A 26,329-nucleotide genomic window follows, 5' to 3' on the forward strand; every position below is an offset into this window, starting at 1 on the left:
TAGCATTCATGAATCCAGAGATTTGAAATCTCAATTCATGTAACCAAACATGCCATAAATTGTCAGACTCAAGTAACCAAATATGCCATATTTGAAAGACTCATATAACCAAACAGGACCTTAGTTAATGAACTTGACGGTCAAGCGAGATTTCAGTCTCTCGAATTCAAAAATCTCAAAATTTCAACAGTTTGAATTTCAATGTTCAAGATCGAAGTGTTTTACTTGACATTCTGCGCATGAAATGCTCTGGAGAGAGAGAATGAGGAAAAAACAAAAGAGGAAGAGAGAGAAAAAGAAAAGGTGGACTTTTGTCTGTTTCAGTTAAGGTCAAAGAAGATAACGATAAATGGTGTAAAACGTCACTGGTGACAAATGAGAAAAACTTTTGGCTGTACCTGGTTTGCAAGATACATGCTTTTTCTGAGTTACAACCACATACGAGGTTGTCGTGTTTATTTTCATTTTTATTAAATAACTCAAGCTTTCGTCTCCCCTCCTGGCCTGTTTTGGCTTTAACAACCCAAAACCCCGAGAGCAGAAAATAAGGCTAGGAAAATGGTGGGCACAGGCGAAGGCGTCTCTGCTGCATGGGACAATTACGACAGGAACAAAGAATTGAAGGAATTTGATGCTTCTAAAACCGGTGTGAAAGGCCTTGTGGACTCCAAGGTTGGAAAGATTCCTCGTATTTTCATTCGTTCCCAGGAAGATCTTCATGACAATTCTCTGGGTTCCAACACTACCCACTTGGAGATTCCGATCATAGACCTTCAAGGCATCCATGAACATGCAGCTCGACGGAAGGAGGTAGTTAACAAGGTAAAGGAAGCATCAATGACTGCTGGGTTCTTTCAAGTGGTGAATCATGGGATTCCCTTGAGTATTCTTGAGCAGATGCTTCAAGGGATTCGCAGGTTTAACGAGCAAGATGACCAAGTGAAGAAACAATACTACACACGCGATATCACCAGAAAGGTGAGATTTAACACCAATTTCGATCTTTTTCAGTCTAAAGCAGCTAATTGGAGGGACACCTTACTCTGTGTTATGGCACCTCATCCTCCTAACCCTGAAGAACTACCTCTGCCTTGCAGGTATTGTGGTTTCATAGCAGATGTTTTGAGTAGGGTCTTAGAAAGCTTGTTAGTTTGTTTTTGTTTACTAAGAACCCTTGTATGGATGTTTAACTTATAGGGAAATTATGATGGAGTACTCGAAGCAAGTAAAGAACTTGGGACTAATTCTGTTCAGCCTGCTTTCGGAGGCTTTAGGGTTGAACTCTGATCACTTGAGAGACATGGGTTGTGCAGAAGGCCATGTCATTATATCCCATTACTATCCTGCCTGTCCTGAGCCAGAGCTCACACTGGGAATTACCAAGCATTCAGACAGTGATTTCTTCACTGTTCTGCTGCAAGACAGTATTGGTGGCCTCCAAGTCCTCCATGAGAATCAGTGGATTGATGTCCCTCCTGTAGATGGAGCTTTAGTAATTAACATTGGAGATCTTCTACAGGTACTCATGATATCAGGATTACTGCCTTTTATTGTTAGATAATCTGAAAATGATTTCTCTTAAAATGGTTGTGGTCTTTGCAGCTTATGTCCAATGATACGTTTAAGAGCTCACAGCATAGAGTACTGGCAAACCATGTTGGGCCAAGAACATCAATAGCATGTTTCTTCTGCATGCATCTACAGCCATGTGAGAGAAAGTATGGCCCAATCAAGGAACTGTTGTCAGAAGATAATCCTTCCCTTTACAGAGAAACCACAGAAACAGAGTATGTTGCATACTACAATTCTGTAGGACTGGGAGGCCAATCCGCTTTGGAGCATTTCAAGCTATAACTTCTGAACTCAGTTGCCTGGGGATGAAGGGTCGTTTGGATTTTAATGTGAGGCTTTTCATTATAGAATGATGTATCACAATCAGTGTCAATTATTAAATCTAAAGATACAAATGTTATGCTTCAGCCATCACCCAATTGCAGAGCTCTCTTTACCTGAATTGCTATCATATGCAAATTTCCACCAATATGGGATGAATCAATTTGCCTGTACTTGCAAAGCCACTTCCTATAACACACAGTAAATACAAATAGAGCGCAACATATAGGGAATTCAACATTCAGTCTTTAGATAAATTTACTTCCAAATTTGAGAGCCAGGACACATCCATCAAATTTCACACTTAAATGGACAAGAGAAGCAACATATACATAAATGTCTCCTCCTTCCTTTCTAGTTTTTGGGTGGGCGTGAAAAGGGGACTGGATGGCATAGCAGAAGTAGGTGCACGATCTCAAAACAGCGACAATGATGCTAAGATCTAACTGCTTGAGGTTATATGTGAAAACTTTAGATCATCATTCCAGCATTACAATGGCAGTTGCCATCAGATTGTAGACCTGGACTGCAACAACAGCATAAGCGACCACAGGATATCCATCCTATGAATGCCTTTATCACCCTGCATTTCATAATAAAGAATAAACACAGCTGCTCCATAGAAAAACAAAAACAAAAACACAAGCATGATAACTATTTGGGTAGTAGGGGGAGTCTTCTACATATTATTGTATTCTGTTAGAACATAGACATCATTTGACCAATAGCAGAGAGTGCAATCTAATGGGATCCTACTGAAACAGTAATAGAACTGTCTATGATATGCAATCAAAATCATACCTCCACAATAAAGCATGCCCACATCTTTTCACCACGAATTTCGGTTGCGCCTTTTAATATTGTCAGACCCAGACCTATGAGGGTGTCTCCTATATCGAAAAAAAGGCTGCATTCGTCGCACATCATCTATACAATTTGACCAGTATGTCAGAGAGAAACAACAAACATATCAATATTCAGTTCATATTTAACAAAGACAAACCTCCACAAGCATCTGCCCGTTCATGTTAAGGTTCTCCACCACCATAGGACGAAGTGTCTGGCTTCCCAACTCCAAAGCCCAGCTTGAACCATGCAGATGACTGCCTCCCTGCTCATGCACCTGTGGATTCAGAGTCTTGTTTTTATCTCGTATGCATACAGATTAGCAGTGAAATGGAACTAACATGGTCCCCAACTCCCTAATGAACAGATAGCTAGCCATAATCACACACATTAATGCACAGCAAGTCAAAAAGAACAAACTAGGGGACTCATTAGATCACCTTAAGGGAAAAACCCCGGTCTCCCTATTTGCACTCTTTACCCCAACAACCACTCTCAATGCTGAAAAATTCTAGCTGGTGAAAATCCTAACCAGAAAATGATGGCCATGTTTGGGTGCAATAAAAAAAGAAACTGAGAAAATTTACCCACTATGATGCTTACCATTGACTCATCAAACTTCCTTAGCTTTTTAGCATATTCAGTGATACTCTGCAGAAAAAGCATGTGCTTGATTGTATGCCCCAGCAGCAATTCAATACTGCACTGTGTAGCCACCAGAGTTTGTCAGTTTATGTTATGGTTGCAGATATCTACATGAAGAAGCATCTATGAGCATAACAAATAGCAGTGTTACCTTCTTCCCATGGGGTACAAGCTCTCTGAGCTCCTTAATACGATCTTCGATCAATTGTCTGTCCCTAGGTCTAGTCCCACAAGTTTCACCATATCTAGCCCTCTTTTTGCTGACTTTAGCTGGTTCCACCTCCCTGCCTGATTGCTGGCGATGACATGTTCTAAGCTGGTCCGATCTCTCTACCCTAGGTCTGGTCCTAAGAATTTTTGAGGATAATTTCTTTTGAGTTCTTATATGAGCTTCTCCTAAATGCTGAGTTTGAGTTAACTGGTAATCGGCATCCTCTACAGTAGAGGACTCACCATCCAGTCCCACTGCTGAAATGTAAGTATGCTTAGCATGTATGGGCACCTGCAAGCTTTTTTCTGTTGTCACAATTGATTGCAATGATTCACAGACTGAAGACTCATTTTTAACTCTGTTGAGACTGACTTCATTAGCTGCCACTGCTTCAAGAAGATTTTCTGACCCAAACTCAGCCATAAACTGACCACTGCACCTTCCCCCTGGGGGCTCAATAGATACTGCAATTTCTCCCCTCTCAGCTTCAATTGAAAAATGATGCTGTTCCTGCATATCATTTGCTGCACTAAGGGCTTCATGCACCTCACATCCATCCGAGAGCCTCAACAAAGCATCCACATCCACATGTTTTATTTTGGTCTGCAACTTAAACTGCTGCTCCAATTTTTTTCCCCCGAGTTGCATTTCAAATGTTTCGGGTGCATGATGTCCCTCATTTTGAGGACAAATCATTCTATCACTGTTAACTTCCTCCCAAGCCATAGAAACAAGTGAATCCACAGGCTGGATAGGGACATTTACTACAGACTCCAAGATATCATTATATAAGTTTGTATTCTCAGTGCAGGAAATGTGGGCTGCTGGTGGATAAATGTGTCTCGAACTCATGTAGATATTCTTCCAGCCATTAGTTTCCCCACACTTTTTGTTGTGCAGTTTCATCTGCAAATTAATGATACCCTGAGGAACAAACTGAGCACTTTCACCAACCTGCAATGTGAGTGGTGCATTTCTTACATGTTTATCAACCATTTCAACAGCTTCTTTTGGACGGAGATCAGAGAGAGGAAGAACATGAGGGATGTTATTGAGTTTCCCAAAAACTGGCAATGAATCATGTCCATTGTCTGGCTTTATATTGATTACAACTTCATCCGAAATGCCACGGTAATCATGAAAAATCTCTTCATCTGAACTTTTTGCTGGTATTTCTGCCTGGAAGAGAACTACATCAGATGCTAATACATTTATAAGGAGACAATTCATCAAATAAAAGCCAAGGTTACATACCAGACATGGGGTAGTCTTCATAGTATATTGAATCGATTTGGGACGAAAACCCATCGGGGAACTTTGTAATGAACAAAAGATGTCTTTGATATGAGAAACCAAATCCAAATCCTCAGAAACCTGCATCCCTCATATGAAAGGGAACAAAACCAAGAAAACCCAGAGCTTAAGTTAAATGTAAATGGATGACATTATAAAATATGAAAGGAGAAAACGAGCTGTCTGTACAATGATTCAACAAATAGGATCTATACAGAAGACGGTCATATAGACAAAGCACACTGCATATTTTGTGTTAAGAAATAATGGATTTGAAAACTGAAAAAGAAAGCGGCACCAGCTACACTATTTGCATTTTCAATATGTGGATAGTGTATCTGTAGAGGAACAACATACATAGTCTTACCAATCCAGGGTTGGTCGACTGGTAAAACCCATACCTCTTAGTGAAGAGGTTGTGGGTTCAACCCTTGCACATAACAATATGTAATAACCCCATCCCCTATATATATAAAAATTACCTGGTCCAAAAAACATACATAGCTGGTCTTTGTTTGATTAGTTAGTAATTGAAAATTGACCAGATTAGGTTGGCTGACAACTGTTTTAGTGTTGACTAAGTCCATAACTTGGTGAAGATACTGCAGCAGAAGCACAAATACAGTTCAGCTTTCCTAAGAGCCTTACCAAAAAAAAAAACAACTTAGAAGACACAAAACTGTGACATATCTCAGATACCACATAACAACTAAAAACCATAGTTGTGAATGAGTCTAAGAGATCCAAGGCGTTGGAGGGGGCTTGGACACAGGCTACACCAACAAGGTCTAGGTGACCAACATGTCTTGACAATCATGACTTGAACTGCATGCATTTTTCCCAAGTCAAGTATGTGGACTGATTGTCACAAAAAATAATTCCAATGTTGAGTAAAAGACAAGGATGTCAATGATGCATTAAAAGAATCATGGCAAAGAGAAGAAATTCAAGGATTTTAATAGACTTTCTGTTGGAATTCCTATGTAGTAGTCTTATTCTGAATTTATTAAGGAGAAAAAAAATTATAATCTGGGAAAATTTTCACTGAAACATGAGAGGACGACATTTCAAACATCCGAGTCCATCGAGGGACTTGAACTTGAATCCAAGCACAGAGTTGACTAAAGACCTCATGCTTGAGGAGGCTGACTCCTATCAAGAAGTGTTTCTTCCACCTTGCAAGTTTAGGATCTACTACAACTGAACGAGACAGTTTTTTGAAGCCAAACTATGGTGTGCTAACAACTTTACCCAACCATTGGCCATGAATTTAACATGACAGCCCCTCATAAAGTACTACTCTTATAATAGTATATACAACAATTCATCACATATTTATAAATATATGAATATCCTTTTTCCTTCAATAATTTTTCAAACTTTGAATTTCTGATAATAATAGAAGACAAGAGTAGAAACCCAAACAGTGAAATGCCCTTCTTGTACTAGTATACATAACAATTCAAAGCAAATTTAGATGAGTACCCTTTTCCTTGCAATAAATTCACAAATTAAATTTCAGATGATAAAAAAGACTGGATAGAAATTGGCATTAGCTTGGAAATTCCACATGCTATATACCATTATGTGAGAGTTTAAATATTACCAAGTCAGATTTATAAAAGACTAATGATTCATCTTACCGTGTCTAAAGAGCCAAGTTGTACAACTCCAACAGGAGTTACAGCAACAACAGCAACAGTCTGCAAAATAAAATTTTGAAATCAGATCTGTACATCAAAACACTTCAAAATACAGAAGTCAAAAGGGAGTTATAAGGGTTATGCCATGAATGGGGCAGCAATGATATTTAGGTTTGGAAACTTAGACAAAGAAGACATTCAGGTCAATCATCCAAAAATGCGGAAACCAAGCAATTACGCAAATGATATAACTCCCCATAGACTGGCAATACTACCAAAGAATATTTCCAAGTATCCAAGCTGGCAATCACTCTTTGCCAACAAGATCAGTGACACAACCAGTGGTCCAAAAGACCCAAAGTGTCCTTTCCCATAGATATCCACTCTTCCTGCAAGTAAGTTATGCATGATAGGACAGTCCTAGTTTCCCAAATAAACAATATCAGTACATTCTCAAATACCAGGAGGTAAAGAAGCAAATTCAGCCTGTTCCAAATGGCAAAAATTCTGGTTTGACTAATCAATCCTTGGAATCTTCCAAGATTTGCATAGCTCACATTGAAGAAGGAACACTCACCTTGAGAAGGCTGTCAATTTTGAAAAGGTTCTGTAATCTAAATGGAAAAGGTTGGCCTAACTTATCAACTAATCTCGCAACATCTACAGCTGTCAGTAGTGCAAGTCAACAGTATCAACTGTCCAATAAATAGAAGGCATCCGTGCAGATATCCACAGACTGAAACCAAACTCACCAAGTGATTAGTTATCTGACATCTGGTGCAAAATATGTTTGTTCCAGGAGTTATAGATCAGATGATTAAGATCTTCTATTTGTTGCAACTTAAAGAGGCAGAAGCAGCACATTTGACCAATCAGACAAGGGAAAACATCAGAAGTCCAAAGAAATGAAAGACACTACAGCCATAATGGCTGAGATTGACTGCTCTACAAGCATATCATTTGGGGCATCATATCCACAGTATCAGGAATCGTGCAAAACTTAGACAGGAAAGACAATAAATAAGGGGTTGAGAAAGGAAAAGTACCCTAATCCCAGCTGAAAACTGAGCTTCCCACCCATCACAGTACTGCAAATCACCAAAATGAAAAAACGAATAATGAGGTCACAGAAGAGCTATACACATCAATTGCTGGTGACAGAGTTAGCAAATCCAAATTTTATTAATTTACTACAAGATGGGAAAAATCCTTACTTCAGATGATGACAAGCAGCTAGATGCAGACTTGTCTGCAAAATTCCACTTATGTGTTCCAGAAGCTGCCACTTTGCCAATAACCCTGCCCAACATATTTAGATTCAGACATTTAGTCAAAATAGACATGAGAAAAAACAATTAGATACTAAAGAAAGGTAACCTTTTAGGACTTAAATTTGACCTTCTTCAAGTGCACAAGATAAGATGAACAGAAAGAGGGGGGGGGGAACCAAAAAATGCGAAGAAAATTATCCACTTTGACTATATAATTGCATCTAAATTTTCATACCTCAAACCCTTCTGAAACCAGAGTTCCAAAACTTATTCAAATACCAGCTAACCAGCCACCTCACAATCACAATTAACCTCCTCCCCCTTTTTCACCCATTAAAAAACAGAACAATTATCAAATAAATGAATAAGAATACAGATTATACCCTTCACCAAGTGGATGTATAGTGCAACTCATCTCTGCCATGGCCAATCCAAGTAGGTCTTGTCGATATCCCCCTTGAGGCAAGTCCACAACGGTATCAACACAGCACATATTCTCTGAATGGTTAGGTGATTCTTTGTTATTGTAGTAAGTGTCCTCCCAAGTCAAAATCCTGAAATGAGTAACCATGCCTCAGTGTAGAAAAAATGATGCAGGCATATTAAATTTGGAGCAAAAAACAACTAATCATTTAAAAGAAAAATTACAAACTTGAACGGTTCAGCAAGATCAACTACCAAAGATGACAGATGTTAATTGAAATTGGAGATTGATCTTGCACCCCAAAAGTAAAGATGAAAACAAAAACACTTCATACTAGAAGCAAAAAATTATCTGAAGGACAGACACTTTAAATAGTTAAAAAGTTAATGCAAGCGTAAAAATAACCATCACATCATGTAATGTTTCAGCTCTAGCCATTATTTCAGCAGATTTGTTCCAATTCTCACCAGCAAGTCCATTTTCCTACATAACAATTATAGCTTCCTTAACTGACCTTTAGAAACTGCAGTCTGGCTGTAACTCTGGGTGTTCTTGATTTTGAAAAATCATAAACAAAATTTTGGCAAATTTGTTAAAAAGAAAAGGAATCAAGTTTTATCATATAAATTTTTGAAGTCACTCAGATCAGCTCCTACTTAAATCAACCTAAAAAAGTTTCTTCTCTGCCAGGTAGTCCGATCCGAACCATAATGTGAATGGCACAACCACAGAATGAAAGACAATACATCAGTGCAAATAAGATAAAATAGCAGAGGGTAATCTGAATTAGAGTTACATCATCTCCCAGCATCAAAATAGGGTAACAGTTCTTGGCTTTGGCCTGACAATAACCCAGAAATAGAAGTAGCCAACAAAGCAAAAATGAAATTAATCAAAAAGATGATAAGAAATAAGTTGCGTTCTCCAATAAGTAATGAGATAGCTCGCTGAGGCTTAAATATGACACAAGGGAGAATACAACCAGGAAACAAATAGTATAGAAGAGGTAGAAACCTTTTCTTTTTTTTTCGGGGTAAAACAAGAGGCAAAGCTAGAACTATATATTTCAAGAGCTGGAATTAATGGTCAGAACTATACTTACTTGCGATCTCGATGTTCAAGCCTCCAAAAGACTGCATATTTCCACTGTGTCTTCAAGCAGAGGCTTCTGAGAGTTTCCCACAAGTGAGTACCCATTTCCACACCAGTCAAATTCCAAACTTCCCAAGAACTCTCTCGGAGGCAAAACACAGAGAATCCCAAGATGCTCAGATGCATACGCCTAGCTGCCTCTGTAAGAACCTCTACCTGCCTGCTTCCTTCGTAGACCTGCTCGTCGTTTTATTGGCGGTCCAACAGAAGGTAGAAGCAAGTGGTCCATCTCCCACCTTCAGATAACAAGAATCTCAAGACCCACGTCTCAAGTCTCTACTATAATCTCCAAAGCTCCAACGATAACCTCCCAACTCACAATCAAATTAAACTACCCACAAAAGTGAAGAAAGCATCTGAACATTTCAGTCTGTCCAAGCATTTAGCCATAAATTTACAATGACCACAAAGTCCTTGGATCCTTCACTCAGAATCCCTTCAGTCGGTGTTTATAAAAAATCACAGTTGAATGAATGAAGCCTTAAAAGAAACTCACAGAGAGTTAGAAGCTCTAAGTCTAAAGTATATCAGATGACATCTCGAAATCCACAGCTTAAAGCATCAGTTGAACAGATTCTAAGCATGAATAATTTCCAGGAATTCCATCAAACCCAAAAAAGTAAAGCTTACTGTTTCAAGCAGAATGAACAGGCAGTCCTAGCTCAGGTGAACCCAGATCAAAGATTGTTCTCCTGCACTAGTAGAATTTCAGCGGGAACATCTTCTTGGGAATCTTCAAGAATTGTAGACGCTTTCACTGCACTTGCTGCCATTGCTAGGACAAAAAAATAACTCTGAAACTGAAAGAGAAGTGAAAAAATTTCTACACAACTTTCAGAGAAAGAAAAGAAAACCTTTTTAGGGGCTCTAGTGAGTGCTCTCACTCTCCACTAAAGCAATAGGTAAACACTCTGCTTCCGATGTATATCTCTTATATAAAAAGAATCTCTCTCTCTCGTCGTCTTCTTTTTTCAAAAAGTTCCTCTCTTCTATGTAATGCATGATGGATAATGCGCACCTTTACCCCACAACCTACTCCATCTCACTCCTCCCCTTGGATGCTGGTGCATACGCCATATAGCCTGACAGAAAACCTCCACATTCCCCATAACCATAATCAGTAATTATATGAGACAGGGTTTCTTGGGCTAACAATGTAAGAGAGCACAACAACGAAGACCAACATAGTGGTTTCATACGCAAGAGGGAGAGAGGTTATTTCGCAATAGGGCAAGATAGAAATGACCAACAAAGTGCAACATAATGGGTTTCGTGAATTAGAGGGAAGAGAGGCTACTTTGTATTAGAACCAGGGAGAAGAAAAAGAGGGTGCTAGTATACCTTCCATGGTTAGATATGGTCACCGAAGTAAAAGGAGGAATGACAAAATAAAAGGAAAAAAAAACACCCATTCGGCATCTCATCTATAGTGTCCCTGTTCATGATATGGAAAGCACTAAAGGGTTCAGGGAGAAGGAGGAAGAAGAGTTGCTGGGTTGGTCACATTTTATGGTGGGAGGACTGAGGAGAGAGAGAGAGAGCTAGATTGCTAACCTTAGAAAACAATGCAAAGTGATATAAAGGTTGAGAAGCAATGGCACTGTAATTTACTGTGTTGGCCAACAACATTATGTCATGGTTAAGAACTGCCTCTTATCTTCCCATCATTTTCTTTACCTTCTTCTCATGGCTGATGGAATTTCCTTTTCCTAGCCTCTGTAATGATTCTAGTAACAAAAGGTGATGCAACAATTGAATCCACCTTGTCCCTTTAGATGGACTCTCATTCATAATCTCCTAGTCCTTGTGGCCTCCAAGGTGTACTTTTTTCTTCACTATTTGTCGAACAATGTTCGCGGTGTCGCTGTCATCAGGGTCAGTTTAGATAAGGAGTGTGAACCACATTTTTTCATACCCCAATTACCTTCTTTGTTCAGCCTTATTTGGCATCTAGTTCTGAACCATCTGAGAGCTATGATCATGTGAAATTCCTTGTTTAAGCTCTCATTGCTTGTGTCTACTAACTAATTCTTCTTGTACCTCACCAACACAGCAATCTACCATGAAGCCCATGATTCCCATTGGCAGTGGGATCTTCAGCAATTAATGTCCATTGGCTCCTTATGATTCTATTCTCTTTTTCCCTTTGAGTTCTTTATGCATTTATTAAGATACAGATCTACCATAATTAATGACAAGAATACAAAATAAAGCGACCTTTAAAATGTGATGATGGATCACAATTTCAATCATTTACAAGAAATCAAGTTGTTTTTATATATGAAGGGAAGTGTTCTGTTACAGTCAGACACTGTTGCTTTGTTCATATAAATTCTCTCTTCTTCTCTACCTTTGCTTTTGATTCAGTAGATCATGAGCTTCTCATCAAAGCTGGAACACAATGTAAAAATTTGCTTCCTGTTACTAACTATGTATCATAACTGTGGTCTGTAAACTACACAAAGACAGGATCTTCCGGAGTCAAAATTCTACCAAAAAGGTCATTATATCTTTGGTTTATACTTACTTTTTTGGGTATTGATATCAATATTAATATTACATTGTAGGACCAAAATAATGCATACGATCAAGTGGTAGTCATCATAGGTTCTGATTCATCACTGAAATTTCTTAGTGAGAAAGACCTCCAAAAATTTAATAATTCACATGATATGATGCCTCCTTGTAGCTAGGCATCTTCAGTCTGGGTTCAAGGAAATAGAATCGAAAGTTGATCTTGATTTTGGCTAATCCAGATCAGATTTTTCTTTAAGAGCCATAAATGACATTATTAATGGCATCTTAGACTCTGTAAAACCAATATTGAGAGTTTAAATGAGGTAAGGATTATGTAAGGCTGTCACCCTCACAAAAGTGGTGGTCTGGCCATTTTTGAGTGTTGTAAATTACATTTCATCACTACTTTCCTCACCTTTCTGGATACTTTTCTTAATCTAATCCTTCAATAAGATGGTGAGGCACCAAAGTTCATGAGAAAAATCTTTCTCTCTCTCTCTCTCTGTGAAATGAACCCAAAAAAAGTCCTAAACCAGAATCATAATAATAAGATCTTGTAGCTTTGCTTTTTCCATACATGTAATCCAAGGATGTGCCACAGTGCTACCATAGTCTCCAAAGACATGAGTGATGGTTTGATGCTGGACCCCCTCTCTCAGTCAATATAGTGGTGATTTAACATCAGTGAGTCCAATTTGCATAGATATGAGATAGTAGTGAGCACTATGTGAATGGGATGTCTATTTGGAGTAAGAGTAGTTTAAAATTTTAAAACTCCAATCACCAAGGTCCACACACTATAGTAATTCTGGGATTTAAATTGTCTTCACCATTATTCTTCAACCAAGTAAGATAGCAATACCAAATGCTTTTAAAAAATCCCACTACTGTTATACAATTTAAAATTTCAAATTTGAATTTAAGCTTTAATTTAATTTCAAACCCTTATATTCATAATTCTTACTCGAATCATCTCTAAAGAGTTTATATGTTTGGAGAGAATAGTTTTGCATCAATTATTTTCCGGGATCCTTTTTCTACTTGTGGGTTTGAGTTTTTCTATCCATCCTTCCACTTCTAGCTAGATTAGGTACTTACATGGTATCAAAGTGGATTTTCTTTGATTCAACTATAATTTTCTTTAGACCCTAGTGAAATTTATTTGTTTCTTTGAAATAAAATTTGATTGACTCACGTAAAATAAAAATCTAGAAACATTTAATATATTTATAGTTTTTTTTTTAGGTAAACCTAATGTATATAATGTTGATATTTCTGTGTTTTTGACATTTGACTCCATACCTTATGATAGATGAGTCTAATCTTTGGGTCACTTTCTATGCCTTTTATTCTTTTAGTTAGAATAAGGCTATTCAAAGGATATGTTCCAAACTCCATGGGGTTAAATTTTCAAGTCTATTTTAAGAGGAGAGTTAAAGATGGTCATGGTATGAGAAATTGATGTCACATCACATATTAATATCTAATGATATTCTATAATAAAATAGTTAAGGAAAAGAAAGAAAATCATCAAAAAATATATTATTTTAATATAATAAGTGAATATTCTGGGATTTTTTTTTTGATCTAATAACCAAAAAAAAAAAAAGCACCATCGTGCAAGAAGCATGTCCACTGAGCATTTTGACCCTCTACTTATTCAACCTTTGGTTGGCATCATTGTCGAGAGGAAAACAGTTTGTATTACCAGCTAAGGCTTCTAGATGACTAGGAAGTTTTCCAACAACCTTGACTTTTCAAGTATCACATGATACCATACGATACATTTTGATATATCTCTTCATTGAATTATATTAAAATATATTAACCAGAGCGATACAGGATGATACATCTCTTGAATCGCTTAACTGATATGATACTCAATATTGATACTTTTAAACCTTGATTAAAGTACCCTAGATTCCTAATGAAAGAATATGTAAATGTTCTGAGCACCTCTCAAATGGGACGCTTTGGCCGAGTGGTTAAGGCGTGTGCCTGCTAAGTACATGGGGTCTCCCCGCGAGAGTTCGAATCTCTCAGGCGTCGTGACATTTTTTTTTTTGCTGGTTCGGAATTGGGACTAATGGGGAGTTTTATATTAAATTTATTAAATGTAACTTCACTTACATCACAAACATGACGCTTTGGCCGAGTGGTTAAGGCGTGTGCCTGCTAAGTACATGGGGTCTCCCCGCGAGAGTTCGAATCTCTCAGGCGTCGTCATATTTGTTTTTTCGCTGGTTCGGAATTGGGACTAATGGGGGGTTTCATATTAAATTGATTAAATGTAACTTCACTTACATCACAAACATGACGCTTTGGCCGAGTGGTTAAGGCGTGTGCCTGCTAAGTACATGGGGTTTCCCCGCGAGAGTTCGAATCTCTCAGGCGTCGATAAATTGTTTTTTAAATTAAGATTTTCGATTATCGTGGATTCCGTTTCAAACAGGTCAAAGATGAGACCATTCTCAACCGCCCCGGTTCAAACAAGAACACTTTTGCATATTTGAAAACAAGTTCCAAACTCACATTGGGGCCCTCTCAAGGAAGTAAAAAAATCAGGAGATTGATACTTTGCCATTTTGGCAGGTAGTGAACCAAAACGAAGAGGTGAAAATGATGGTATCAAATATCAATACATATCAACGATAAATCAAAATAGGGGGCGAAAACGATATTATTGATAAATTGTCAAAATATCATGAGAAATCGTTAATTCAAATTGCCAATTTATCATTTTTTTCATAATATTTCCGCAAATTATTACAATATTTTTGGACGAATTTTTGCTCAATTTTCATTTTAGAGTTTTTCTCTCAAATTTTTTGCATTTTTGTTCTAACCTTCGACATTGATGCAGCCGAAAAAAATAAAGAATTTTAAAAATTTTGATAAATTGAAAATTGTTTTTCGAAAGTGATAATCTCCTTACAAGAAAAAATAACGTATATATGGAGTCCCTACAGCTGTTGACCACGAATTATAAGAAGACCCACAAGGTTAGGGTAATTTTTTTTTTTTACTTGTGGGTCCCATATAATTTGTGGTTTACCGTTGAAAGAGATGATCCACACTACTTATATATGTAGCTAAAAAAATCCTAAACATATTAGGAAAATAAAACAAAGATTAAATGACTCAAAATTAGAAACTCAAATCTAACTAAAAAAATAAAAGTGGATTAAAAACCCACTAAACGATGAAATTTGACAGTCAAAACGACACCTACTAAAGTACTAAGTAAACTCAACTAGGGACATTGTAACATTTTTCAAGTTATTTATTTTATGTTGTGGATCTTGTAACTCCTCAAAGATCAAAAGATACTATTGTTTGAAGATTTACCATAAAATTGGACATGTGCCAATTAAGAGTATCAAATTTGGGCCCCAAAATGACATAAAATACTCCCTGAAATTGGATGTAAAAATCTGGCCGAAAGTTGGGGAATACTAGTCGAAATTCGCCGGTTTGCCAATTTCGCCACAAGACGAACTGGTGAATTTTGCCGAAATCCCCACCTTGTACCCTTTCTAATAAACATGAAATGACTAATATAGCCCCATCCATGGTGGGGTAAATTAGTCATTTTGCCCACCACATCCAGTGAGAAAAATGAAGTGTTACACACTTACACGGTGATGATATCATTTTATGCTAAGAGAGAATTAGACATACAAACGTCAGTGTAGGCTGGTGGGCTGGAAGGTAATTTGAGTTTTCTTCTAGATTAGCGTAGGCTCCACGCAGCTACAAATCCTTCTTTTCACTAGATTTAAATGTAGACCTACTTCAATATTCCTTCCAAGCAGAACGCCTAATTAGAATCTTTCTATTCTTATTTTACTCAAACTAACCAATGAGCCTCGACACGTCACCAGCTTCCCGGTTACGAAACTCTTCCCTCCCTTCTTCAGAGTTCCTGAGAGTTGGTAAGCATCAGCTTTCAAACATCCCTTCTCTGGTCAACCATCTCCTCCTTCTTCGTTCCACATCAAAGTTCTTTCTCCAATTCATTCTCTGGCTGTCTTTTTTACGAGTATAGATCTTTCGGATGAGGTTTCTGGCAGCAGATGTTAGTGTTTCTTGAGTGCTTTAAGCATTATTAGAGATTGTTCCTTTTATCCTTTTGGTCTACGTATATGGGCACGTTGCGGCGTTAGGTCTGAGAGAATATGTCCCTTGTAGTTGCTTAATTGAGTGGCAATCTCGAGTACCCTTTGATGATTTGGTGCTTGGAGATATGGGTTTTCTTCTATTTGCTCTGAGGAGCTGATTTTTTTAATCTACTTCGACTATTCTTTTTTAGGAGTAGGTGTGTGTTGCTGCTTGTGAAAAATGAAGGACTTTCCAGGAACACCTGGAACTTTGGGTGCTCTTCTACTGAGAATATCACAGGGTTTATTTGCAGCTGGTTCAATAGCTTCAATGGCTACTACATCCCAATTCTACCAAATCACAGCCTTCTGGTATTTGATACTTCCCCTGTATGAATTCATTTCTGTTTCTTCAATTTTTTTATTTGTGAAATAATTCATGAAACATGAAGTCTTCTCATTGATGAAATTCATCTTTTGATTTTTGGGTTAGCTCGAATTGGTTTTTGGAGGCCTTTCCCCCCTCTCCCCCTCTTTCTCTCAATAGGCAAAAGGGTTCATGGGGTTAAGGATGCTTGAACCTGGTATTAGATTGACTTATAATTCTCAGTGATTGTTGTTAGAGATGGGGCCAGATTTACTAGGCTAAGATAATCTAAGCATCTGACCCAAACACTGGGGAAAGATTTGTGAGTCTTTGGGTTTAAACTGGTGTCATGTTTGGTTTACTTGGCACACTCTCAGTGCAGATGTGATGGAATCCAAGGGAGATGATGATCCTTTTGGTAAATTTCCATCCCATTTTGCCCATCTTCTTCTTCTAAAACAAATACTTTAGTTAGGTTTACTGTGGAAATATGTTTTTTGGCCATGTCAAGTTCCTGTTCTTGATTTTTCATATCACCAATCAGATATGCTGTGTTTGGATCCTAAAAGTTGACATTCTGAATCTAGGATAGGTAATTAAGAATTCAAAAGTAGTTTAAAATTTGACTGGCAATTCAAATGCAGAGTAATCCTTGCACTTGATCATGGTTGGATATGGCAACTGAGTTGGAGAAATTCAACCAAATATGTACACCAGGGTGGGGGCATTTCAGAAAATATTGCTATTGAAAGTGATAATGTCTGGCGTTAAAACCCATCTACCTGAAAAAGCATCAAAAGATTAATGCTAAGAATTATGACAATGCAACCATAAACAGCCCATTAAGCTGTTGATGAGAATGCTTACATCAGAAGTTTATATAGCACATATAGCTTTGGTTCATCATTGCATAGTTGGTTGAAATTCTAATTAAGTAATTAAGTATAATAGTGGTTGAAGGACAGGTTATCAATGTAAGATAGGAAGCAAACTCGCCCTCATCCATAAGTTGCTTTTCTGCCATAACTCAGTGACCAGTAGGTTGGAATGTGAATGTCAACTTAATAGAATGGGTGGTCTTTTCTAAGTTCACCCTTTGGAGTTGATTCTTTGCTCCCTTTGGCAGAAAGGGGAAAGCTGAAGCTGTTGTGGAGCAGCTACAGGTAGCTGTTGAGTTAACAATATGGGAAAAAGCTGTTAAAGCATCTGATCTCTTAGATAATATGAATGAAGTTGTTGACCTTCGTTCCAGGCTGCAAAAATGTTGAAGGAAAAGTGTTACTGTAAATTTCTAATTCAATTGTCTTTTGTTTTTCATGTGTTCTACTACGGACATATCAACAATCTGGTCCCATGGTCTAGCGGTTAGGACATTAGACTCTGAATCTAGTAACCCGAGTTCAAGTCTCGGTGGGACCTTTCTTTTTTCGTTATTTTTCCTCCCTTTTTCTCTTTCTTTGGAGGAATTATGTACCATGTATTTTTTAATGTTTTATATTTCTTTTTATTTATTTATTATTCTTTTATAGAAATTATTAATTTTTTCTCCTTCCTCCATTTATTTTTTATAAAAATTCATTAAATGTGATTAGGTGTATTTTTTCCTCCATCTTTATCATAATCCATTAATGAAGATGGGAAGCATGAATTTTTGAATTGGTTGGGAAATTAAATACAAAAATTCGTTCATTGTGGTTCGTCAATTGCTAGATTCAATATGAAAAAATATCATCTGTTGTGCACAGCTCTCTACTGTGTACAATATTGCATTTTTTATACCAAGTAACGGGCTAAGATTTAAAGCTTGATTTCAAATTTGAAAAGTCCAAGATAACCTCGTGGTTTTTTTTTTTCAACCAGTTATTTGACATATACGTGCAGCATTGTGCAACAGATGATGTTTTTCCATAAAATTGCTTGGGTGCTGCGCAGCACTTGCAGCGAAGCACTTGCAGCGAATGGTCGAGTCAATTTCGACCGTCCATTTTCAAAAAGTGTATTATCACACTTTTGAGAAACGGACGATCACAGCGCACTGAAGTCGAGCTCGTTTTTCCATTCAATATCCAAACTGTTTTGAGTTCTAGCTTTTCCAAATTACTTTAGTGTTTTTGTCGTTTCTTAAAAAACCTTGTGCTGAATCCCAACGTCTCTTATGCAGCTATCTGATGGCTGCAATGGCTTTGCAAGCTATATGGAGTTTTGCACTTGGATGTTTGGATACATACGCCTTAGCACGAAACAAGGTCCTTCACAATCCTATGTTGGTCAGCCTCTTTGTGGTTGGAGACTGGGTACAAGCCACAAATACCCTTTTTTGTTTCCAGATCCAAAGCTTTTTTGTTTCCATTAAAATGATTTTGGAATGACATGTTGCAGGTTACAGCAACATTATCTCTTGCAGCAGCATCTTCCTCAGTAGGGATAATAGTCTTATATACAAGAGATTTTGAACTCTGGAAGGGAATGGAATGCCTGAAATACCAGATATCAGTATATTTGGCCTTCTCTAGCTGGATGATGGTTGGAATATCTTCTTTTATAATGTTTTGGGTTCTTGCTGCAAGTTGAGCCTTGTTCTGTATATAGTTATTCTTCCAGTGAGAATGTGGTTAGGTAGATGAAATTGTTTCTCAGAACACATTCCAGTCTTTAATGGAAAAAAAAACCCATCATCATTGTACCTCCGGCCTAGATAGTTAAGCAATGGAATTACAAGGAAACCTTGATGATAGCTTTTCAAGGTTGTTGGAAATTATACAATCCATTTTGTAGTTCTATGCAAATTCTCTCACAGGGAACTTAACTACTTAAATGAGGTTGGCATAGACCGGTTTGGTTACATGACTCTAGAAGTTTATATCTGTTTGGTTGTCAAAATCCCTGGACTCATGAAATCTAGAAATTTATCTTTTTACGCTAAAAACGTGAATCTGTAGATTTATGGGTATGGAGTGAAATCCTACTATTAAAGCGCTAAACATTTACGAAATCACAAAAATCACAGATGAATCCACAGAATTCGGATTAACCAGATAGTTAATTTTATGAATTATGACTCCATAGATTTGAAATCTCTATATATTTGAAATCTCCAGATCAATGTAACCAAACAAGCCCTTAGTGGTTTTGGCAATCTTAAACAGTTGATTTGTTGATACAGTTAACATACAATCTTCCCATATGGAAGTCACCTTAAGGAGTCGTGACACAACAAGACGCCGACCAGAGGGGCCGGAAAAAAAAAGGGGGGGGAAACCAAAGGGGGGGTTTTAACCAAAAAAAAAAACCTTGCTGGCTTAGTCACTCGAAAAAAAAGCAACTGACCTAGAAAAAAGTAGTATTCAAATACATGAGATAAACCAAACAAGAAGAAATAGAGCTAACTAGTTTTATTATTATTATTATTTTTTAATAACATGCCACTCTGTAACCTTTGTAGCTGGCTTATTCCATTTTGTATGGTCACATCGAATGGTGATAGGTGGTAGAGAATATAAGTTATAATATTCAAATGAATAAAATAAATCTATTGGGACTGTCTGAGATTCAAAATATAACGAAGCTGAAGTCATTTCAAGCAATAGTCCTGTCTCAACCTGCAACTGTGGTGTAACCTCACAAGATTCTTTTTCTTGGAATAAATAACAAAGATGAAACATAGAGATAAGAAAGAAAAAGGGGGAAATACCTTCTATAATGAAATAATGAAACATAGATGGAAGGGAAAAGGGTAACCCACTACCCTGAATGCATGTCAGCACTTTGAAAAGGTCATGAAGAATGTGGCCTCATCATCTTATGCTTGTACAACAGAAAAGAGAAACAAGAACCAAAGCCATTCAGGAATACATCAGAAGCTTACTGTTCATAAATATTCCATTGAGACATAAATTAGGATTATCCAAGAAGAGAACAATTCCCATTTCCATAAATGGTATGCCTATGTTATTAGCCACGATCTCAATCAAGACCTTCCAAATGGTTGTTATTCTCACACCACAGTTCAGTACGAAAAGACACAAGCATATATACCATTCTTCCACTAGATACAATTATGCAAATGAAAATGAAAGATCACCACTTCTATAGTACTAGTGCACACTTTTAGTGTGCAACTGATTGATTGGAAAGGTTCAGAAGATTAAACATAACTTTTTTGAGTTCTTCCAGAAAACCGGATAGAGATCACAGTTCCAGTAGTGAAGCTCCTGATAAAGTTTCTCATTTCATCTTGGCATACATATACAAAACAAGGTGCCTCCATTTGACAACAGAATTATGCAAAATCTGAACATTCTATCCGATGCCCAACCCAACTACATCGCACACTTAGCGTAAAGCAGCAGATGGAAAATCAAAAACAGCATTACCATCACAGTGACTCATTCGACATACTAGTGGATTGATTATTCCAATAAGTTGAAAGCTTTCTAGCTTAAAGCTAGATTTAGCATTAGACAATAGATTTTGATTTGAAAATACATGTTTCAATGGGATTCTTAGATATTATATCTTAATGACATAAAAACATAAAGGATTGGCAGTAAAGATGAATATGGACTGGATTAAAGCCCCAAAAATTCATCATAACATCATCCAAAACAGAGTTCCAGCTCATCAATACTGAAAAATTAGACGAATGACAAACCTGCAGCAACATGAATGATGCAGAAGTGAACTTCTACAACCATCAGGTACAATCACAAGTACACAATTCACTTGGATTACATTAGCATTACAGCAGTCTAAAACCCCAACAGCTATCCAACTGGTTAAAGTAACAAATCTTGGTGTTATCTCTGTTTCCACTATTATATTCAGTACATATCCCACCTTTTACATAGTTAAGAATAACCGAATAAACTTGTAAGAGAACTTTTCTTTTTCTCTTTCTTTTATTCCTTATACGTGCTGGTTGGTCATTAGTTTCTGGGAAGGAATTTGATCAACATGAATGAAGAATCACATCCCGACTTGGATCATCATCTATATCTACAGACACATTTTGCACCACCACCTATTCATGTGGAGGGAAAGGGGAAGGACCAAAAGTCAGCAAGCCAGAATTTCAGGCCATGGCATATGAGTTATGTAAGCCAGGGACAGTCTGCAGAAGGTTCAAACCACATCTCCTCATGGCTCTAACTCAGTTTGGCTATACATTTCTCTATTTCCTGACACAAGCCTCCTTCAGTCATGGAATGAATCCTCATGTCCACATAACTTACCGCCATATTGTAGCTGGTGTAGTAATGTTGCCTTTCGCCTATTTCCTTGAAAGGTACCTATTGATGTACATATTTGGAGTTCAATATCTACTTGTGGGGTTCACGTTCTTCTTATGTACAATTAGAAGTCAATCGACATGTTCAATTTTTCTATTTCTATGTTTTGATCAACTCACAACCACACTTGCCACCACCTTGCACCCCCTCCCCACTTCTCTCTCTCTCTTACGCTCAACAAAAGAAGTTAAATAAATATGGGAAGAACCTTCCACCAACCCCCTAAAAAAGATTGGATTTCACCACACATACAGACAGACAAAATGAAGTGATTAAATTCTCTATTCTATGGTCGAGTTGAACTTACAGGAATGTGCTGACCTATTGATTTTATTTTCTTACCGCAGAAACGAACGACCAAAGCTGACATTACCCTTGTTTATAGAGATTTTTGTGCTCTCTCTACTTGGGTAAGGGGGACTGACACAGAAAAATCATTATTAAGATTTTATTTACACCTGATTTCTGTAGAGGAATAACTTGTTCTCCCTAAATACACTCATAATTGCAGGGTTGGCTTAACTTTAAACATGTATTTTGCAAGCTTGAGATACACATCACCAACATTCCTTGCTTCCATGGTCAACACCATTGCTTCCTTGACTTTCATAATTGCTGTTGTACTCAGGTTGGGGACCTTAACAGAAAATGCTAGATATCTACAGGTTATTGTGTCCTAACAAGTTCTCACTGGATGAATTTGACCTAGGTTAGAAGTAGTTGATGTTGCAAGCCCACGTGGGATTGCAAAAATTTTTGGGACATTAGTATCCTTGGCTGGAGTAATGATTATGACACTGTACAAAGGGCCCTTCTTAAGAAGTCTTTGGGGAGCTGTAGTCCACATCCAAGGGAATACTATTCATCAGAACTGGTTGAAGGGTTCAATTCTTACAGTAGCAAGCTGCATAACATGGTCTATCTGGTACATCATGCAGGTATTTGTCTCTTTAAATTTACATATTAGCCTTGTACAAAGGGCCCTTCTTAAGCTGCATACTTTTTACTTTTTTTTTTTTTTTTTTTTTTGTTGGGGGGGGGGGGGGTAGAAGGGTGTTGTGTGGTTATGGATCAGTGACATATATCGTTTGAATCGTGGACATCCATATTTCTATACCTAGTATTACTAAAACGATTAAGGAACAGATAATATTTATTTGATTGCAATACTTACACTAGCATATGCATTTACTTTTTTTATTCCAGAAGCACACATCCTTCTTTTCCCTTTTTCTGTTTTTCCTTTTTTGGAGTAGGGGGATAAGAACAGAACTGTTTCAACTGTAGGTATTCACATTGAAGAAATATCCAGCACAGCTTTCACTGACTACATGGATGAGCTTTATTGGAGCAGCACAATCAGCTGTCTTCACAGCATGCATAGAACATAAACAAAAAGCATGGATCATTGGATTTGACATCAATTTATGGTGCATTATATATGCCGTAAGTGCAGCAATTTTATAAATTTAACAATTTTCTTATCAAAGTACAATATCTTCTCTAGAAAGATCACTCACTCTGGAAGGAAAAATTGCAGGGAGTGGTGTGCTCAGGATTGATAATATTCATGCAACTATGGTGCACAGAAGAAAAAGGACCAGTTTTTGTAACAATGTTTAACCCACTTTCAACAGTGTTAGTGGCAGTTCTTGCATACTTTGTCCTTGGTGAAGGGTTGTACGTAGGCAGGTAAATCAAATTTTTTGTAGTTATTACCCCTTCAGGAAACAAATACAAAAATTACGTTGCATTTGCATCATAATGATTTGGCATCCTTGCTCATCAATCATGCAAAGTCAAAACACATCACAGACAAACAGATTGGATGCTTAAAAGTTTTCTTGGTCTTATGTTAGCATTCTTGGGGGAGCTATTGCTATAATTGGTCTCTACTTGCTTCTGTGGGGCAAAGAAGGGGATCAAGAAGTTCAGTTGAAATCCCAAGAGCCATTACAACTGACTTATGGAGAGCAAAAAGAAACAAAGCTTCACGCCATCAAATCAGAAGAGAAGGCACTTCAGATGGATCCCTAGAATTGTAATACAAGATCAGACTAATGAACAGACGGGAATCACAGTAAGCACAAAATCAGCAGTGCAATTACATCTGGGTCAATTTCCCCATTATTGTAATTTTCTCCAAAAGCTCCTATAAACAATTAAACATGTTGCTAGAGAACCAAAATAGCAGGGCAAGTTGCATGAAATCCAAGTCTTACGGTGTCATAAACTAGGAGGTCAATAAATTTTCAGGCATTAATGCTGCAATCCTGATCAGGCATGTGAAGCCACATAAAAGCGTTCAGCAGAGTTTATCAATATTTTCAAGTACAAAGGAAGGAGATGCGAATTATAAACCCCCAAACACACATTGTAATCAACCCATCAAATCATGTTACCTGCAAATTTAAAGTTTAATGATCTCAAGGCCTCTCCTTTTCACATCATGAACTAAAAGAATGGGAAAACCCTCAGTATTAAGAATGAAACGTAGTATGGCAATTGGTGGATAAAAGCTGCAACATAGTTTGAACTGGAAATTTTTTTTCTCTCTTCAAAATAACAATCTTTTGATAACATACGTTGCTATTGGATCCAATGACCTCTCAATAGTTCATATTGACATTGTACGAAAATTATCATAGGAACGCCATAAGATCCAACAAAACATGAATTAACCACTGGAATCCTAAAACAGATATAGCAAGTTTTCGGGAATCATCTCTTACAAATACACATCATCGAGGCTAAACTCCATCGGGAAGAGTCCTCTTGGAAGTACTGATGTAGAGAACGTTGTTCCCTCGAATGAAAGCATCTCCATACTTGTTTTTCAGCTGGCCGTTGACGTATTCTTCAGTTTGCTCCATTGCTATGTTCATGTATCCATCAAGGCAAGCTAGGATACCTCTGTAATCAACACCGGAGTTGAGCTTGACGACGACGGGTCTCCCACGAATCGATTTGAGAAAATCTGCTGGGGTTTTCGTCGATGTCGTCGACCCCTTCTCCCCAGTCGCTCCTCCGCTCATCTCTTATAATCTAGTCTTTCTCCGAAGATATCTTCTGGTTAGCTCAGCTCAGCTCAGCTCAGCTCAGTTCTCCGGCGATCTGCAGTCGTCTGCGCGAGAGATCCACCTCTGCCTGTGATCCTATTTTCCGGACCCTATCGCTGTATATTTGGCTGACAACCAGTTTAGGGTTTAAGAGGGCAAAGAATTGATGAGTGGTCACAGCAACGGTGTTTCCCAGTTATAGTCGTCGGATTGGCATCTGAAAAGTGAACGCTTACGTGAATACAAGTGATCGGTTGCGTTGAATTTTCTGGAAAATGGTTACTAAAGCGGTTAAGGCTCAACCCTGGTGGGTTGAAGCGGCATTAATTATATATATATAAAATCTAAAGGACCAATCCTCCCACGGAGAGGTGACCTCATCCAAAAAAAAAAAAATTCTGTGCCAATGGTGGGTTAACAATTAGGAGGCATTGATATTTTCATTCCCATCCCAGTATATTAGAAGCTCTTAATCTAAAAATAATAATAATAATAATAATTCTATGCTCTCACCCTGTGGGATTAATATTATAATTGGATAAATAAAAGCTAACTGAGACTTAACGGTGGTGTTAGTAATTAGGGGTTTGAGTGAGATATTCAATATCTAAAGGGATGAATTTGATATATAATATGATGGTATAATTAGTTAGGGGACACTAAATCTGAGTCTGGATGAATTCGCTGTATAATATGATGGTATAATTAGTTAGGGGATGCTAAATCTGAGTTTGGATTCTCTACCCATGAGGGTGAATCGTTGTATTATCCTCACATCTCTTTACCACATATTTATGAGGGAGTACATTTTTGAGCATTGAAAAGATGGATCAAAAGTGAGTCTCACTCTTAAATATGTTGTGGAGAAGTTTAAAAAAATACAATCATCTACTCGTAAAAGTAGAGGATCCCAACTTAGATATTTATATTATCAAAATCTATTATTTGTTATTAATTCATGTTGTGGATGTGCTTTTGCATAGTGGTGGTAACCTTGTGGTAGCCTCCTATGTAGAGATAGTAAGAATAAGAAAGTGTTTTCTATCCCCCTCAAAACAATCCGCTTAACTCTCCCAACCATAATATGAATGATCATTGGACTTCTTGACACCTTGACCTTGGGTCCCTAATGTCAAGGTGGTAAGACCAAGGAGGTACTTGTACATGCACAGAACCCAACCAGGCACAAAGAAGATGCTTGAACACCCACCACCACCCCCCCCAAGGAAGAAAAAAAAAAAACTCAGAATAAAGACTAGACAATACATAAGGACCGAAGCTCGAGGACGTCGTCCCAATGACTCCGACCAATACGCTCCTCTCATAAGGTTGTCCAAGCAGAAATGCTTAAGGAATACCCATCAGCTTGGGAAACCCTAGGGCTTTACTAGGCAGAAAATATGTTGACCTGACAATCCAACAACTCCGAAGGGTCAAGTTGAGCTGTGAATACCCCACACTCATCTACATTTAATGTTAATGACATTTACTTCCTTGTCATTTGCTGGCTACTCAACTCGGACATTTAAAACTCTAACCTAAAAGTGGTATTACATTCAAATCTGACTTGATCTTCAGAGACAATTGCCCAACCACCTAGATTGGTCCACTCTCTCTCTC

The 26,329-nt window shown here is 37.6% G+C and overlaps 5 protein-coding genes and 4 non-coding genes across 9 annotated transcripts; 7 read left to right on the forward strand and 2 right to left on the reverse strand.

The window, feature by feature from the left end:
- Window positions 1-497: 497 nt before the first annotated feature.
- On the forward strand, window positions 498-1,868 carry LOC149003321 (1-aminocyclopropane-1-carboxylate oxidase homolog 1-like). The gene is made up of 3 exons (XM_089136760.1): window positions 498-1,097; window positions 1,198-1,519; window positions 1,603-1,868. Exons 1-3 carry the CDS (start codon window positions 559-561, stop codon window positions 1,852-1,854), a joined length of 1,113 nt encoding a protein of 370 aa, XP_088992886.1. The 5' UTR covers window positions 498-558; the 3' UTR covers window positions 1,855-1,868.
- A 53-nt stretch (window positions 1,869-1,921) lies between these two features.
- Window positions 1,922-10,891, reverse strand: LOC149003322 (transcription factor bHLH155-like). The gene is made up of 12 exons (XM_089136759.1): window positions 10,233-10,891; window positions 9,329-10,144; window positions 8,186-8,356; window positions 7,746-7,830; window positions 7,578-7,619; window positions 6,532-6,591; window positions 4,850-4,969; window positions 3,536-4,774; window positions 3,343-3,444; window positions 2,897-3,016; window positions 2,695-2,820; window positions 1,922-2,476 (listed from the first exon to the last, which is right to left on the reverse strand). The coding sequence occupies exons 2-12, from the start codon at window positions 9,502-9,504 to the stop codon at window positions 2,402-2,404; spliced, it is 2,316 nt and encodes a 771-aa protein (XP_088992885.1). The 5' UTR covers window positions 9,505-10,144; window positions 10,233-10,891; the 3' UTR covers window positions 1,922-2,401.
- Window positions 10,892-13,862: 2,971 nt separating this feature from the next.
- On the forward strand, window positions 13,863-13,944 carry TRNAS-GCU (transfer RNA serine (anticodon GCU)). Its single transcript has one exon. It is a non-coding gene; the product is annotated as a tRNA-Ser (tRNA).
- Window positions 13,945-14,036: 92 nt separating this feature from the next.
- On the forward strand, window positions 14,037-14,118 carry TRNAS-GCU (transfer RNA serine (anticodon GCU)). The gene has a single exon. It is a non-coding gene; the product is annotated as a tRNA-Ser (tRNA).
- Window positions 14,119-14,210: 92 nt separating this feature from the next.
- Window positions 14,211-14,292, forward strand: TRNAS-GCU (transfer RNA serine (anticodon GCU)). The gene has a single exon. It is a non-coding gene; the product is annotated as a tRNA-Ser (tRNA).
- Window positions 14,293-15,825: 1,533 nt separating this feature from the next.
- On the forward strand, window positions 15,826-19,204 carry LOC149003326 (CASP-like protein 5B3). Its single transcript, XM_089137196.1, has 3 exons — window positions 15,826-16,367; window positions 18,524-18,656; window positions 18,742-19,204. Exons 1-3 carry the CDS (start codon window positions 16,237-16,239, stop codon window positions 18,931-18,933), a joined length of 456 nt encoding a protein of 151 aa, XP_088993322.1. The 5' UTR covers window positions 15,826-16,236; the 3' UTR covers window positions 18,934-19,204.
- TRNAQ-CUG (transfer RNA glutamine (anticodon CUG)) lies at window positions 17,710-17,781 on the forward strand. The gene has a single exon. It is a non-coding gene; the product is annotated as a tRNA-Gln (tRNA).
- Window positions 19,205-21,440: 2,236 nt separating the features above from the next.
- On the forward strand, window positions 21,441-23,687 carry LOC149003328 (WAT1-related protein At4g08300-like). The gene is made up of 7 exons (XM_089137923.1): window positions 21,441-21,646; window positions 21,998-22,060; window positions 22,162-22,278; window positions 22,360-22,588; window positions 22,938-23,096; window positions 23,191-23,342; window positions 23,510-23,687. Exons 1-7 carry the CDS (start codon window positions 21,441-21,443, stop codon window positions 23,685-23,687), a joined length of 1,104 nt encoding a protein of 367 aa, XP_088994049.1.
- On the reverse strand, window positions 23,174-24,857 carry LOC149003329 (uncharacterized). The gene has a single exon (XM_089137924.1). It carries the CDS (start codon window positions 24,683-24,685, stop codon window positions 24,401-24,403), a length of 285 nt encoding a protein of 94 aa, XP_088994050.1. The 5' UTR covers window positions 24,686-24,857; the 3' UTR covers window positions 23,174-24,400.
- Window positions 24,858-26,329: the final 1,472 nt, after the last annotated feature.

This window comes from Hakea prostrata, chromosome 10 (genome assembly GCF_041222555.1).
Source record: "Hakea prostrata isolate BN-2017 chromosome 10, UWA_Hpros_2, whole genome shotgun sequence".
Taxonomy (NCBI): Eukaryota; Viridiplantae; Streptophyta; class Magnoliopsida; order Proteales; family Proteaceae; genus Hakea; species Hakea prostrata.

Excerpts from the sequence above, each read along its gene's own strand:
- LOC149003329 (XM_089137924.1), bottom strand. The coding sequence starts at position 24,685 with ATGAGCGGAGGAGCGACTGGGGAGAAGGGGTCGACGACATCGACGAAA.
- LOC149003321 (XM_089136760.1), top strand. The coding sequence starts at position 559 with ATGGTGGGCACAGGCGAAGGCGTCTCTGCTGCATGGGACAATTACGAC. Across the intron at positions 1,098-1,197 it reads GAACTACCTCTGCCTTGCAG|GGAAATTATGATGGAGTACT; the intron begins GTATTGTGGTTT and ends TTTAACTTATAG. Across the intron at positions 1,520-1,602 it reads ACATTGGAGATCTTCTACAG|CTTATGTCCAATGATACGTT; the intron begins GTACTCATGATA and ends TGGTCTTTGCAG.
- LOC149003328 (XM_089137923.1), top strand. The coding sequence starts at position 21,441 with ATGGCATATGAGTTATGTAAGCCAGGGACAGTCTGCAGAAGGTTCAAA. Across the intron at positions 22,061-22,161 it reads TTTGTGCTCTCTCTACTTGG|GGTTGGCTTAACTTTAAACA; the intron begins GTAAGGGGGACT and ends TCATAATTGCAG. Across the intron at positions 22,279-22,359 it reads ATAATTGCTGTTGTACTCAG|GTTAGAAGTAGTTGATGTTG; the intron begins GTTGGGGACCTT and ends AATTTGACCTAG.
- LOC149003322 (XM_089136759.1), bottom strand. The coding sequence starts at position 9,504 with ATGCATCTGAGCATCTTGGGATTCTCTGTGTTTTGCCTCCGAGAGAGT. Across the intron at positions 4,775-4,849 it reads TGAAGACTACCCCATGTCTG|GCAGAAATACCAGCAAAAAG; the intron begins GTATGTAACCTT and ends GTTCTCTTCCAG. Across the intron at positions 2,821-2,896 it reads ACGGGCAGATGCTTGTGGAG|ATGATGTGCGACGAATGCAG; the intron begins GTTTGTCTTTGT and ends CAAATTGTATAG.
- LOC149003326 (XM_089137196.1), top strand. The coding sequence starts at position 16,237 with ATGAAGGACTTTCCAGGAACACCTGGAACTTTGGGTGCTCTTCTACTG. Across the intron at positions 16,368-18,523 it reads TACCAAATCACAGCCTTCTG|CTATCTGATGGCTGCAATGG; the intron begins GTATTTGATACT and ends TCTCTTATGCAG. Across the intron at positions 18,657-18,741 it reads TCTTTGTGGTTGGAGACTGG|GTTACAGCAACATTATCTCT; the intron begins GTACAAGCCACA and ends GACATGTTGCAG.